Source organism: Ursus arctos, unplaced genomic scaffold (genome assembly GCF_023065955.2).
Source record: "Ursus arctos isolate Adak ecotype North America unplaced genomic scaffold, UrsArc2.0 scaffold_4, whole genome shotgun sequence".
In the NCBI taxonomy this organism is placed as follows: Eukaryota; Metazoa; Chordata; class Mammalia; order Carnivora; family Ursidae; genus Ursus; species Ursus arctos.
The window spans coordinates 1,626,912-1,641,085 of NW_026623056.1; the positions used below are offsets into that span (position 1 = coordinate 1,626,912).

General features: G+C 36.6%; 1 protein-coding gene across 1 annotated transcript; it reads left to right on the plus strand.

The window, feature by feature from the left end:
- Positions 1-8,172: 8,172 nt before the first annotated feature.
- LOC125281852 (olfactory receptor 4N2) lies at positions 8,173-9,096 on the plus strand. Its single transcript, XM_048215783.1, has one exon. It carries the CDS (start codon positions 8,173-8,175, stop codon positions 9,094-9,096), a length of 924 nt encoding a protein of 307 aa, XP_048071740.1.
- The last annotated feature ends 5,078 nt before the right edge of the window (positions 9,097-14,174 follow it).

Below are 14,174 nucleotides of genomic sequence, written 5' to 3' on the forward strand. Positions count from 1 at the left end.
GTTCTTTAACAAAACATCTCACGATTATTTAAATTCTTGTGCATTATTCACAATTTTCTGTCTTCCTTGAGGTTAGTGTTTGTCTTATTTTTGTACTTCATCTCTGGCACATTGACTCACTCTGGTAGACTTTCCATAATGGTTGGAAGGAGAGAATGAGTAATTGAATATATTATTTTTTTACTGTAAAAAGCAGAATGGGTAATTTTGAAATGGGCAATATAGAGTTTTACATAATGTGATGTTAATAACAATAACAGTAATTTAAAAAAATGACTGGTAGAAAGGAATTGATGAGAAATATACACAGTAGGAGAAAGGCCAGAGAATGTATATAATATTCTGGAATATATTTTCCACATTTTTCAGCATGTAAAAACTTTAAAAAATATTCTAGAACCTATATTATACCTGAGCTTACATATTTTATATATCTAGTATTTTAAATACCTGTGAATGAAGTCTTGAATTGTATGCTGTTATTAAAATGTATTTAAATAATCCCCTATTTTGGGATGTTTACCACATTTGTTTATTAATAGGGAAAAATGTACAATCCATTTGCTTATGTATGCATAATACTCTTTGGAAGATACACAAAGAATAATAATATTAGGAATTTTGTGTGTATGGAAGTTATAGGTGGGGGACAAAGATGGGAAGGAATTTTCTCTGTATATAAATTTTTCACTCTCTTGGCACCCTGGCCTGTTTTCTCTTCCTCAGCACACCAGATCTTTCTTTTTGATGACTTCTCTCTAGAATGGCTTCTTTTCAACCTTCAGATCTCACTTTTACGAAACTGCCTCAGAAAGAACCTCCCTGACCATCTAAAATAGCAGTATTTTTCTCAAGATTTCTCCATCTAAAATAGCAGTATTTTTCTCAAGATTTCTCCAACAAACTGTAATATTTTCATTATCACACTCATTAGTATCTGATGTTCTTTTTCCTGCTTGTTTATTGTCTGTCTCCCTGTGGTAGAATGTAAAATTCCAAAGAACAGGGATGTTGTCTGTCTTGTCTCTACTGTATTCTGGAACCTGGTTCATGGTAGACAGTAAGTGATTGTTGAATTGGGTATAGAATCGAAGGGAGTGTCAATAAACTCAGTAATAGAGATAAATTGTTCATATATTAATATTTTAAAAAAATCCAAAAATACCCCGGAGCTCCTGGGTGGCACAGTCAGTTGAGTGACCACCTCTTGGTTTCAGCTCAGGTCGTGATCTCAGGGTCATGAGATGGAGCCCTGTGTAGGGTGCTCGATGTGGAGTCTGCTTGAGGTTCTCTTTCCTTCTCCCTCTGCCCCTCCCGCTCATGCTCTCTCTCAAATAAATAAATCTTAAGACAAAACAAAACAAAAATGCCCCATCTATAGGTGGGATAACAGTCTGTGAAAGGTGGTATTATTTTCCAAATCCATGGAACATTTATAGATTGAAGCCAGCACTACAGCCTTAGCTTTTTACTTTCTATCTGGCAGTCTTTTCACTATAATGGGTTATTTTTGTGTATATGCTTTTTGATCAGTAAATCAACTATACAATATCTTAAGTCAATCTGAGGATACAACATTTGAAAATGTGTTTGTTCGTTTGTTTTTTCTCAGGTTGTAAATCTAACATGATAATGCTTTCCCAGCTGGGTTAAAAAGCCTCCATTCTGAGAATTAGTTTAGATCTTCAGCTTAATTTTATCTTACGTATTGGGGTGAATATTAAAAAGAGAGGAAGTCCCAGATTATAACTACAGAAAAATATCACATTTTTAGGAGTCTTTTGTGGCAGGATTCTAACCTACTCCATGATGGGGCTGTTACTCCGCAATTCTATATTATTATGTATATAATTATATATTTACATTTATATAATTATATATTATATACAATTATATATGTAATTTATTTATATAATTATAACATATTATTATATGTAATATATAATTGCCTTTCCATTTATGTCTCCTTTCTCTGTTTTCCTGTTCTATATTTTGATCATCCTTTATCTCTTTTTCTCTCCCCTTTTTCTACTTTTCACACTGTGGTTTTGAGCTGAAAATAGATTAGGACAAATACATATTTGATTATGAATTACAGTTCACAAAAATGTGTGTTCATTATTTCAACTGTAAAGTGACTCATAAACTCAGGTTTCCCTTTAATGCAAAATAATAAAAACAGATATAAAATATTAAGTTGCATTTAATTGCTCTGACCCTTAATTTATTTGAATAATCTTCAGTGGAAAAAACAAAAAGGTATTCGTTTTTGGTTTTGCTGAGCAGAGTAAAAGTGAGTAAACAACAAATCCTGAGATCATGATATATCTTTTCACATCCTCTATGGGAAGTCACTTTCCCTTGAGTAAATGGTCTGTCTTACACCAAACAGTTCTTCCCTCTAAGAAGAATTATGCCTTCAAAGTCTTCACGAGCATTATGTCTTCATCACCAGCAGTATGCTGACTCTTACATACTCATTACTGACTTGGCCACATTATTTGATTTCAGAGCCAGATCATGGTGATGCTAGAGAATAAGTCAAGCACTTGCCTTGAGTGTAAAATCTAAGGGAGTGACAAAAATACCCCAATAACTTAGTGATAAAGAGAAACACTATTTTAATGTTTTTAAAAATCAAAATTAATTTAAAAAATCCATGATGAACAAAATAAATGCCAAACTTTAAGTAAAGACAGGATCAGTAACTGTCATGCTGAACCATACTGGGAACTCCCGCAAAAGGAAATATCTGTAATTCTGATGTCTTCGTTTAAAATTTTGATTATTCTGTTCACAATTTTCACATTAACTGTGATTTTTAAGATATTGCATTAAAATGTTATTTATCTTCATTATTAAGTTTTTTGGTACCCTGGTAATTTTTGTGCCTAAGGCAAATACCTCACTTTTCTCACCTTCTCATCCTGGCACTGCTTGCTTTTTTCATATATATATTAATCTTCTATCACTTATTTACATTTGGGGGGTTATTATAGGATTTAAATGAACTTTTATTAACCTTCTATTTACTTTTGACCTAGTAAATATGCTTCCAAATAGGATTCTATTATTTCATTCACTGATAGGATTTTGGTTTTAGAATTCAGAATTAATCCAGTGTGGCATTATGTGACATATTTAAAAATATTTATCCCTTCCAAAGCGCTGGTATTTCACATTCTAATAGCTCCCTTTGGAAATATTCAATAGGGTTGTGGTAGTCTCAAGTCTCCAAAGCACTTTCTCCATTGCATCATAAAGAGTTAAAGAGGTTCCAAAATATAAGATCCCTATGTGAGAACAAATATTTGTGAACAGTAAGAATGGTCAATTAATGGGGTTTTTTGTTGTTGTGTTTTTTTCAGGGGAGGAAGTATGGCTACTTTGTGAGAATTACATAAAACCCCTGGAGACTGAAATTTCCAGGGCTGGGAGTAGGATTCATATTTACAAGAAACAAGGAAAGGACAATGGAGAAGATAATACAGCTATTCTACTGCTTTAACTGCTGCCTTGGAATACAATGGAATAGAGGTCAGAGTTTCAGTAGGAACAGCAGAGCCAAAGACCTAAATTCAGCAGTGTGGCATTTTCTTCCTTTCCCCTAAGAGATCTCTATATGTTCTTGATGCTTAGAATTACTTTACTGATGCTCAAAAACTTTTATTCTCTTATCATAAGTAAGTGAAATTATCAATAGCCTTCAGAGAATTGACATCTGGTGTTAAAACCAAGGAGCACACGAATGAATGATATGTTTTGTTGTCCTTATAAACTACAGATGAAAGGAAGGAAACTACAGAAAGTTAGGCTAAAGTCTCTAGAGAAAAACTTAACAGATTTTATCATTTTGCAGAAGATTAGCCCAGATATCTTAATTTCCATAACACAACATATTTGAGAGTTTCTTCTGTTGCCTCTGGTTCTATTATTCAAAACATAGGGCTTTGACAGAGAAAGCTGTAAAACTGAGAAAAGACTGATATATAAACAACTGACAGCATTGGCAATTTTACATGAAAACTTTACTGCACCACCCCAATTTCTTCTATTACTCACTCTGATTTTTGTGGCTACCATCACCCAGGGTTTACCCTACAGCCATTGACAAAGAATCTCATGGCAATATGTCCATTCAGTAGAGCTACCTCTTAATATCTATGTATTTGCAGGGTTAGCTTTGGTTTAAACATTCTTGAATAAGTTACTTATTATTGCCGTCACCCTTATATACCATGAGCCTTATATCCCTGTATGACAGAAAGAGTCAACACATTATTCTATGTGAAAGATGAAAAGCCAGCCTTCTGAAAGGTGGGTGACTTTCCCAGGGTCATACATTTACTGAATTGCTGAGCCAACACTCACTCATCCTAAAAAGGCATTAAAATCATATAAAAGGGTTCCAAACTAAGGATATTTCTACATTGTTAAATTGCCTAAAAAATTAGGGAATTTAGAAGTAATTTAACCATCTCGTTTTACTGACGGGTGAATTGCCTGGCTGAAGACCTATACATTTGTTTAGTGCTTTATATGTCCGCCATTACCATCAGTATCAATTACATCTTTGATCACGTTCTTCAGCTTGATCCACAGTTTTAAGAATATGTAAAACACCAATTTACACTTAAATAACTTACAAGCTTCAATCAATATGCTGACAGACATTACCTCAAATTTTGGAAACTTTGTTAAATATATTCATTTCACTAGAATGATACTGAGATTTGTTGAAAAAAGGTAAAGCATCTCATTTTATCAGGTTCACTTATGTGCAGAAAAAATATATATGAGTGAATGGGAAGTAATTAATGAGTGGTTCAGATTAATTAAACCACTCAAGAGAAAATAATTAGTATTTAAGAGTGACATAGACTTTATTTTGTAGACTGTTAAGAATGGATTACTCCTTCTGATACACGTATTTTCTTTTTGTAAGAATTCTAAATTTAATAATGGAAGAACTGCTAAATTTAATAATGGAAGAACTGCTACATCTGGTCAGTTCAAAGGTCCATCCTGTCAGGTGTCCAGTGTCCATGAACAGCTCTAAAGGACATCTGTCAGTGACCACTTATGTGATGTAATGAGGTATATAATAAACACTCAGATGATGGAATGAATGTTGAGACAAATGGCTGCCCAAATGTTGAAAAGTTAAGAAGCGAATAGAGAAGCTAATTTGGAAAGCCTGCAAAAAATATTTTTTTTCATGTGTCTGTTGGTCACTTGTATGTCTTTGGAGAAGCGTCTGTTCATGCCTTCTGCCCATTTCTTGACTGGATGTTTTTGTTTCTTGGGTGTTGAGTTTGATGAGTTTTTTTAATAGATTTTGGATACTAGCCCTTTATTTGATAAGACATTTGCAAATATCTTCTCCCATTCAGTAGTTTTGTGACTGTTTCCTTTGCTGTGCAAAAGTTTTTTACCTCGATGAAGTCCCAATAATTCATTTTTGATTTTGTTTCTTTTGCATTTGGAGATGTGTCTAGCTAGAAGTTGCTAAGGCTGTCAAAGAGGTTGCTACCTGTGTTCTCCTCTAGGATTATGATGGATTCCTGTCTCACATTTAGGTCTTTCATCCATTTTGAGTTTATTTTTATGTATGTATAGTGTAAGAAAGTGGTCCAGTTTCATTCTGCATGAAGAATGTCTGATTTTCCCAACTCCATTTGCTGAAAAGACTGTCTTTTTCCATTGAATATTCTTTCCTGCTTTGATGAAGATTAGTTGACCATAGAGTTGAGGGTCCATTTCTGGGTTTTCTATTTTGTTGCACTGATGTATATGTCTGTTTTTGTGTCAGTACCACACTGTCTTGATGACTGCAGCTTTGTAATACAGTTTGAAGTCTAGAATTCTGATGTCTCCAGTTTTGGTTCTTTTTCAACAACACTTTGTCTATTGGGGGTATTTTCTGGTTTCATACAAATTTTAGGATTGTTTGTTCTAGCCCTATGAAAAATGTTGATGGTATTTTATAGGGATTGCATTGAATGTGTAGATTGCTTTGGGTAGCATAGTTAAAATTTTGTGTAGGTCCCACTTTCCCTGTGTGTGGTGTTTGTGTATATGTATACTGTGTATATATACTGATTGATATGTTGAATAAGACCTTCATAAATTCTACCTTTGGCTGTAAGTAATACAATGGAAACCTATATATTATCCACTCAACTAGCTTCAGACATACTTAAAACAGATATTTTTAATGTTTCCTAAAATATGTATCCTAACAGTACACTATATAGACTTACTGCTTTGTTTTGGGTTTTGCTTTTCTATTTCTCTCCTCTTCTTTCTTTCCTTCATCCTTGTCTCTTCTAGTCTTTCTTTCTAATTACTGACCCATTAGCATTTTCTGGCAAAGATGTCCCCCTTTTTTGGCACTCCATATTCCACAGAACTTACTTAAAGCAACTGTGCTATTTAAATAGGATAGGGGAGCACTGGTATATGTCACATTATATTTTTCTGTAGATTAGCAATTTTCAAACTTTAAGAACATTTCATATCTGTGACAAAAGTTTTTGAACATGTACCTTAAGTATATGCAGTTTATTTACAAAGTACATATATACCATTATACCAATATGTAAATACCAAAAAGTAGCATTTTGAAAAGAGTAAAATTAAAATGCAATATGTACATATGTGCATAATTATATACTATATATATACATATATATATATATATATATATATATACACACTATTTTATGTTCACTCTTCAATGAATCTCATGTGTCCCTTCTGAAATGAGACCCCACTAAATAGCCTGAGCCTTAAGTCTGGATTTTCCCTCCAATAACTTAGCCTTAAGTCTGGATTTTCCCTCATCTTCTAATTCTAGGCTCCACAAAGGTGTGATTTTTAGACTAACAATATTATTTTTATTTAAGTACACAAAAAAAGGACATCCACTGATGAGAGTTGTGTTAGTAATTTCTTTATTTAAATGAAAAAGAACACACTTGCATTCTTCCACTACTTGTCAATCAGAACAAAAGAGAAAACTCATTCTAGACTTAGGTAACCACAGTTGCCTTAGTTTTCTTATATTTGAAAGGAATATATTAGACTATAGGATCTTTTTTGTTACTTCGACCTGTTCTATGCTATGATTTTATGCATTGACATAACTAATTTTTTAAAATGTTATATTTGCAAATTTTGTATTGTAGCATATTGTTTGTTGAACGGCTAAGGGCTCTCCACCCTTGGGTGTTATATGGGGATCAGAGAGAGACGGAGACTGGGAGTATGTAAGAAGTGTTAATTACGCTAGATGAACAACGTATGGAGTGGCTATATAAGTGGTATTTAACCAGGGACACAGCCAGGAAATTGCCTCTACGTTACATGAAAACTGGAGTTATCATTGGGATCCTGATGATCAGTTTGGAGTCAGGGTAATAGAAAGACACCAGACCAGAGGAGGGTAATGTAATAAGATAATTAATAAAAGAATACAGAGGGCAAGGCAGGGAGTGAGCAGGCAGGAACTAAGAATTCCACAGGAACTGAAAAAAGGAAATACTTAAGAAAAAAATTGGACTTGGTGAATGAAAAGAGGTGTAATTTCAAGAAAATAGCTAAGTCTCAAGCACAGTACAACAATAAAAATGCAAAGATCTTAAAAATTGGAGTTATGTTGTATCTCAATTAGGAACCTTCTCATATGACCCAGGAAGGTAGGAATCCCAACGTGTAGGATGCCAGATTCTTAGAGTGGAGAGCAGTTCTACAGAAGCGCATGGTTGGATGGGAATAAGAATTGTGGTATGAAAACAGTATTTTTGTTTGTTGGTTTGCTTGCTTTAAGTATGGAGTTAACAAAATGTTTGGAGTTTACCCAGGATGTTGGTGAGGGTTGAGACATGATTTTAGCTGATGTGACAAACATGTCAAAAAAATTTTTTTTAATAGAGGAAGGGGGATCAAGGGGGAAGGAGGGGCAGAGGGAGAATCTTAAGCAGGTTCCATGTCTGGGGCTCAACCTTACAACCCTGAGATCATGACCTGAGCCCATATCAAGAGTTGGATGCTTAACCGACTGAGCCCCCAGATATGTCAAATATTTTTAGTTGGAGAAGAATGAGGTTCTAGATGGAAGAAACAATAACAACAATCACTCTGCTTCTTGATGTACTGCAGGCAGAGGAGATGGAAAATGACAACAGCACAGTGGTGAAAGAATTCATCCTTCTTGGTCTGACCCAATCTCAAGATATTCAACTCCTGGTCTTTGTTCTAATTTTAATTTTCTATCTCATCATCCTCCCTGGAAACTTCCTCATCATCCTCACCATCAGATCAGACCCTGGCCTCACAGCCCCCCTCTACTTCTTTCTGGGCAACTTGGCCTTCCTGGATGCATCCTATTCCTTCATTGTGGCTCCCAGGATGCTGGTGGACTTTCTTTCTGAGAAGAAGGTAATCTCCTACAGGGGTTGCATCACTCAGCTCTTTTTCTTGCACTTCCTTGGAGGAGGGGAAGGATTACTCCTTGTTGTGATGGCCTTTGACCGCTACATTGCCATCTGTCGGCCTCTACACTATTCAACTGTCATGAACCCTAGAGCCTGCCATGCCTTGCTGTTGGCGCTGTGGCTTGGAGGCTTTATCCACTCCATTATCCAGGTGGCCTTCATCCTCCGCTTGCCCTTCTGTGGCCCAAACCAGCTGGATAACTTCTTCTGTGATGTGCCACAGGTCATCAAGCTGGCCTGCACAGACACTTTTGTGGTGGAGCTTCTGATGGTCTTCAACAGTGGTCTGATGACCCTTCTGTGCTTCCTGGGCCTTCTGGCCTCCTATGCGGTTTTCCTCTGCCGTGTATATGGGTCTTCCTCTGAGGGGAAGAGCAAGGCTGTTTCCACATGCACCACCCATATCATTGTTATATTTCTCATGTTTGGGCCTGGCATCTTCATCTATACTCGCCCCTTCAGAGCCTTCCCGGCTGACAAGGTTGTTTCTCTTTTTCACACAGTGATCTTTCCTTTGTTGAATCCTCTGATTTATACCCTTCACAACCAGGAAGTAAAAGCTTCTATGAGGAGGCTGTTTAATCAGCATGTAGCCTAGTTAAAGGGAAAAAAAAGAATTAAAAAATCAAGACCAGAGAATTTTATCTGAAATTAATTTATCCATTTCCAAATACTGCGTTTATTGAACATTTTATCAGGACTATTTCAGGCACTGGGAGAAAGAGGTATTGAGACAGGTAAAGTCACTGCTCTCCTAAAGGTACAATCTGGTGGGAATAGACAGCCATTAAAGATAGAAAATGAACTGAATGGTTTCAAGAAGAGATACAGAAACTAAAGGATAACAAAAGTATAGATAAATAGATAAGAGAGAGTGTGGGGTGAGGGTAATAAGTCGACTTTCCATCTTAAACTAGGCTGTTCTTGTGGATGTGACATTTTGGCTGATAACTAGATGAACTAAACAGTCAACCATGCAAACATCTGGAGGTAGAGCATTCTAGACAGAGGAAACACGTAGTGCAAAAACCTGAAGATGGTGATTAACTTGGTATATTTGAAGAATACAACAAAGTTCAAATTGGCTGAGGTATAATAAGTGAATATGAAAAAGATTGAAGATACCAGGTAGTCTAACACATGAGTCTATGAAGTGAATATAAAGAGTCTGATTTTTTTTGTAATTAAAATAAGAAACCATTCTAAGGCTTTAAGCAGCAGGATGATTTATCACATGCAGTTTTATAAATGTCTTAGGGCTCTAAACTCAAGATTCTGTGCAGATATCAAGAGTTAAAAAATATCATTAAGAGGGAAATATATTTTGAAAGAAATTAAGCTGCCAAATTTTTTCCATAATTTGTTGAAGGCCAAAAAAAGCTGGTTATTTTCTTTAAAAAATATTTTTTGAGTATAGTTGTCACACAATGTTAAATTAGTTTCAGGTGTACAACACAGTAATTTAACATCTCTATATGTTATACTATGTTCAACAGAAGTATAGCTACTGTCTGTCACCACACAACACTATTACAATACCATTGACTATGTTCCCTATGCTGTATCTTTTACTCCCTTGACTTACTCTTCCATAACTGGAAGCCTGTATCTCCCCTTCCCTTCATCCATTTTCCCCATCTTGCCACTGCCCTCCCCTCTGGGAACCATAGGTTTGTTCTCTGTATTTATAGGTCTGATTCTGTTTTTGTTTCTTTGTTTAGTATTCATTTGCTTTATTTTAGTTTGCACATATAAGTGAAATCATATGGTATTTGTCTTTATCTCTCTTTTTTTTTACTTATTTATTTAAATTCCAGTTTTTTAACATACAGTGTAATGTTAGTTTCAGGTGTACAATATAGTGATTCAGCACTTCCATAAAACACCCAGTGCTCATCACAAGTGCCCTCCTTAATCCCCATCACTTATTTAACCCATCCCTCTATCCATCTCCCTTTTGGTAATCATCAGTTTGTCTCTATAGTTAAGAGTCTGTTTCTTGGTTTGCCTCTCTCTCTTTTTTATTTTCCCTTTGCTCACATGTTTTGATCATTAAATTCCACATACAAGTGAAATAATATGGTATTTGTCTTTCTCTGACTTATTTACCCAAAGAATACAAAAATACGAATTCAAAGGGATACATGCACCCAATGTTTACAGCAGAATTATCTACAATAGCCAAATTATGGAAAAAGTCCAAGTGTCCATCAGCTGATGAATGGATAAAGAAGATGTGGGGTGTGTGTGTGTGTGTGTGTGTGTGTGTGTGGAATATTACTCGGCCATAAAAAAGAATGTAATCTTGCCATCTACAATGACATGGATGGACGTAGAGTGTATTATGCTAAGCAAAATAAGTCTGTTTCACTTAGCATAATACATTCTACGTCCATCCATGTTGTCACAAATGGCAAGATCTTATCCTTCTTTATGGCTGTGTAATACCATTATATATATATACCACATCTTATTTATACATTCATCTATTGATGGGCACTTGGGTTGATTCCATAACTTGGCTCTTGTAAATAATGCTACAATAAACATAGCAGTGCACATATTTTTCAGATTGGAGTTTCATTTTCTTTGGTTAAATACCCAGTAGTGGAATTACTGGATGATATGGTAATTCTATTTTTAATTTTTTAAGGTACCTCCATAGTGTTTTCCAACAGTGCATGAGGGTTCCTTTTTCTCCACATCTTCACTAAAACTTGTTATTTCTCTTCTTTTTCATTCTAGCCATGTTGCCATGTATGAGGTGATATCAGATTGTGGTTTTGATTTGCGCTTCCCTGGTGATTGGTGATGTTGAGCATCTCTTTATGTGTCTGTTGGCCATCTGTCTTCTTTGGGGAAATGTCTGTTTAAGTCCTCTGCCCATTTTTTTAATTGGATTATTTGGGTTTTTGTTTTTTGTTTTGTTTTGTTTTTGATATTGAGTTGAATAAGTTCTTTATATATCTTAGACAGTAATTCCTTATCAGATATATCATTTGCAAGTATCTTCTCCCATTTAGTAGGTTGCCTTTTTGTTTGGTTGATGGTTTCCTTCACTGTGCAGAAGCTTTTTATTTTGATGTAGTCCCAATAGTTGATGTGTGCTTTTGCTTCCTTTGGTTATGGAGATATATCTAGAAAAACGTTGCTACAGCCAGTGTCAAAAAGATTACTGCCTATGTTCTCTTGTAGGAGTTTTATGGTTTCAAATTTCACATGTAGGTCTTTAATCCATTTTGAGCTTATTTTTGCTTATGGTGTAAGAAAGTGGCCCAGTTTCATTCTTTTGCACATAGCTGTTCAGTTTTCTCATCACCATTTGTTGAAGAGACTATATTTTCTTCATTGTATATTCTTGCCTCCTTTGTCATAGAGTAATTGACCATGTAAGTGTGGCTTTATTTCTGGACTCTCTATCCTGTCCTATTAATCTGTGTGTCTCTTCTCTGGCACTACCATTCTGTTTTGATGACCACTTTGTAGTATATTATCTTGAAATCTGGAATTGGATACCTCCAGCTTTATTCTTCATTTTCAAGACTGCTTTGGCTATTTGGGTTCTTAGGTGGTTTCATACAAATTTTACTTTTATTTGTTCTCATTCTTTGAAAAGTGATGTTGGTATTTGGATAGGGATTGCATGGAGTCTGTGGATTGTATTGGTAGTATGGACATTGTAACAACATTAATTCTTCCAATCCATGAGCATGGTACATCTTTCCACTTTTTTGGCGTTATCTTCAAACTCTTTATCAATGTTTTATAGTTTAGAGTATAGTTCTTCCACTAACTTGATTAAGTTTGTTACTAGAGACTTTATTCCTTTTGGTGCAATTGTAAATAGAATTATTTTCTCAATTTCTCTTTCTGCTACTTTGTTACCAGTGTATAGAAACACAAGCAATTTCTGTGTACTAATCTTGTATACTGCAACTTTACTGAATTAACTTATCAGTTCCAGTACTTTTTGGTGGAGTCTTTAGGGTTTTTTATGTATAGCATCATGTCATCTGCAAATAGTGACAGTTTAACTTCTTCCTACCAATATGGATGGCTTTTTCCCCTGATTGCTGTGGCTAGGACTTCAAGTACTATGTTAAATAAAGTGGTGATAATGGGTATCCTTCTCTTTTCTTCTTCTGGGACCTCTATAATGTGAATGTTTGTTTCTTTGGTGCTGTTCGAGAGATCTCTTAACCTATCCTCATTTTATTTTTAAAAATTCTTCCCTGCTGTTCACCTTGGGTGCTTTCCATTACCTTGTCTTCCAGATCACTGATCTGTATTTCTGCATCCACTAATGTACTGCTGATTCTCTCTAGTGTTTTTATTTCAGTTACTGTGTTCTTCAACTCTGGGTCCTTTTTATATTTTCTATCTTTTTATTGAACGACTCAACTGAGTTCTTCCACTCCAGCCTGGTGAGCATCTTTAAGATCATAACTTTAAACTCTTATTAGGCATATTCTTTATCTGCTTGTCATTTAGTTATTTTTCTGAGTTTTCTTGTTTTTTCTTTTAGGGCTTATTTCTCTGTCTCCCCATTTTGCTTGACTTTCTATGTTTGTTTCTATGGATTAGGTAGAACTGCTGAATCTTTCAGTCTTGAAGGAATTGTCTTATGCATGGTTGTACTGTATGCAGATTGTGTGTGTGGTGTCACTGGATGGCAGGAGCTGTGGCTGGTGTGGGCTGGGTCTGCCCTAGTAGGATGGCCACAGTTGAAGTCGACTTGAGCTGCAGTGGCCCTGAGACTCTGTGGGTGCCCTAGAAGGACAGCAGAAGCTGAAGGAGGTGAAAGCTGAGGGGTCCCAGGGATCTCTATGTACTGTAAGCTCTGGGAAGAGTTAAAGCTTAAGTAGGTGCAGGTTGGTGTTAACAGTACCTGGGCTCACCATGCAGCAGGTGCTCTGGCAGGAAAGCTAAAACTGAAGTGGGTGCCGGCTGGGTGGTTGGCAGGTAGGGGTATTGGGGTTGTAAGCACAGAGGACACCCTGGCAGGACAGCTAAAGCTGAGGTGGGTACAAGCCAGGGAGTCTTAGGGCTCTATGTGCAGAGGGCACATGAACAGGATAGCTGAAATTGAAGTGGGTATAAGCTAGGGTCCTGGGGTGCTCTGTGCTCTCCATCAGAGCAGCTAGAGCTCAGGCAGTGTGCAGGCTGGGAGGTCCTGGGTCTCTCCATGCAGGTAGCACTATGGCAGGACAGTTGAAGTTGAAGTGGGTGCAAGCCTGGAGACCCCAGAGCTCTCCATGCAGAGGGTGCCCTGGCAGGATTACTAAGCTTGAGTAGACATGGGCTGCTATGGTCCCTGGGCTCTCCACACAGAAGATGCCCCACCAGGGTAGCTGAAAATGAAGTGGGTGCAAGTGGGGGTGTCCCATGCACATAGGGCACCTTGGCAGGACAATGAAACTGAAAGGAGTGTAAACTAAGTTGTTCCAGGACTCTCTACACAAAGATGCCCCAGTGTGTTCCCTGGACTTTTCAAAATGTACCCTAACAGGACAGTGGAAGATGAAGGTGATGTGAACCAGGGTATCCCAGGGTGCTCAGTGCAGGGGCTGCCCTGGTGGGGTGGCTGGAACTAATGGAGGCACAGCTGGGGGTCCGGGGGTACTCTACACAGGGGGCACCTTGGCAGGGCCACTGGAGCCAAAGTGGGCATCATCA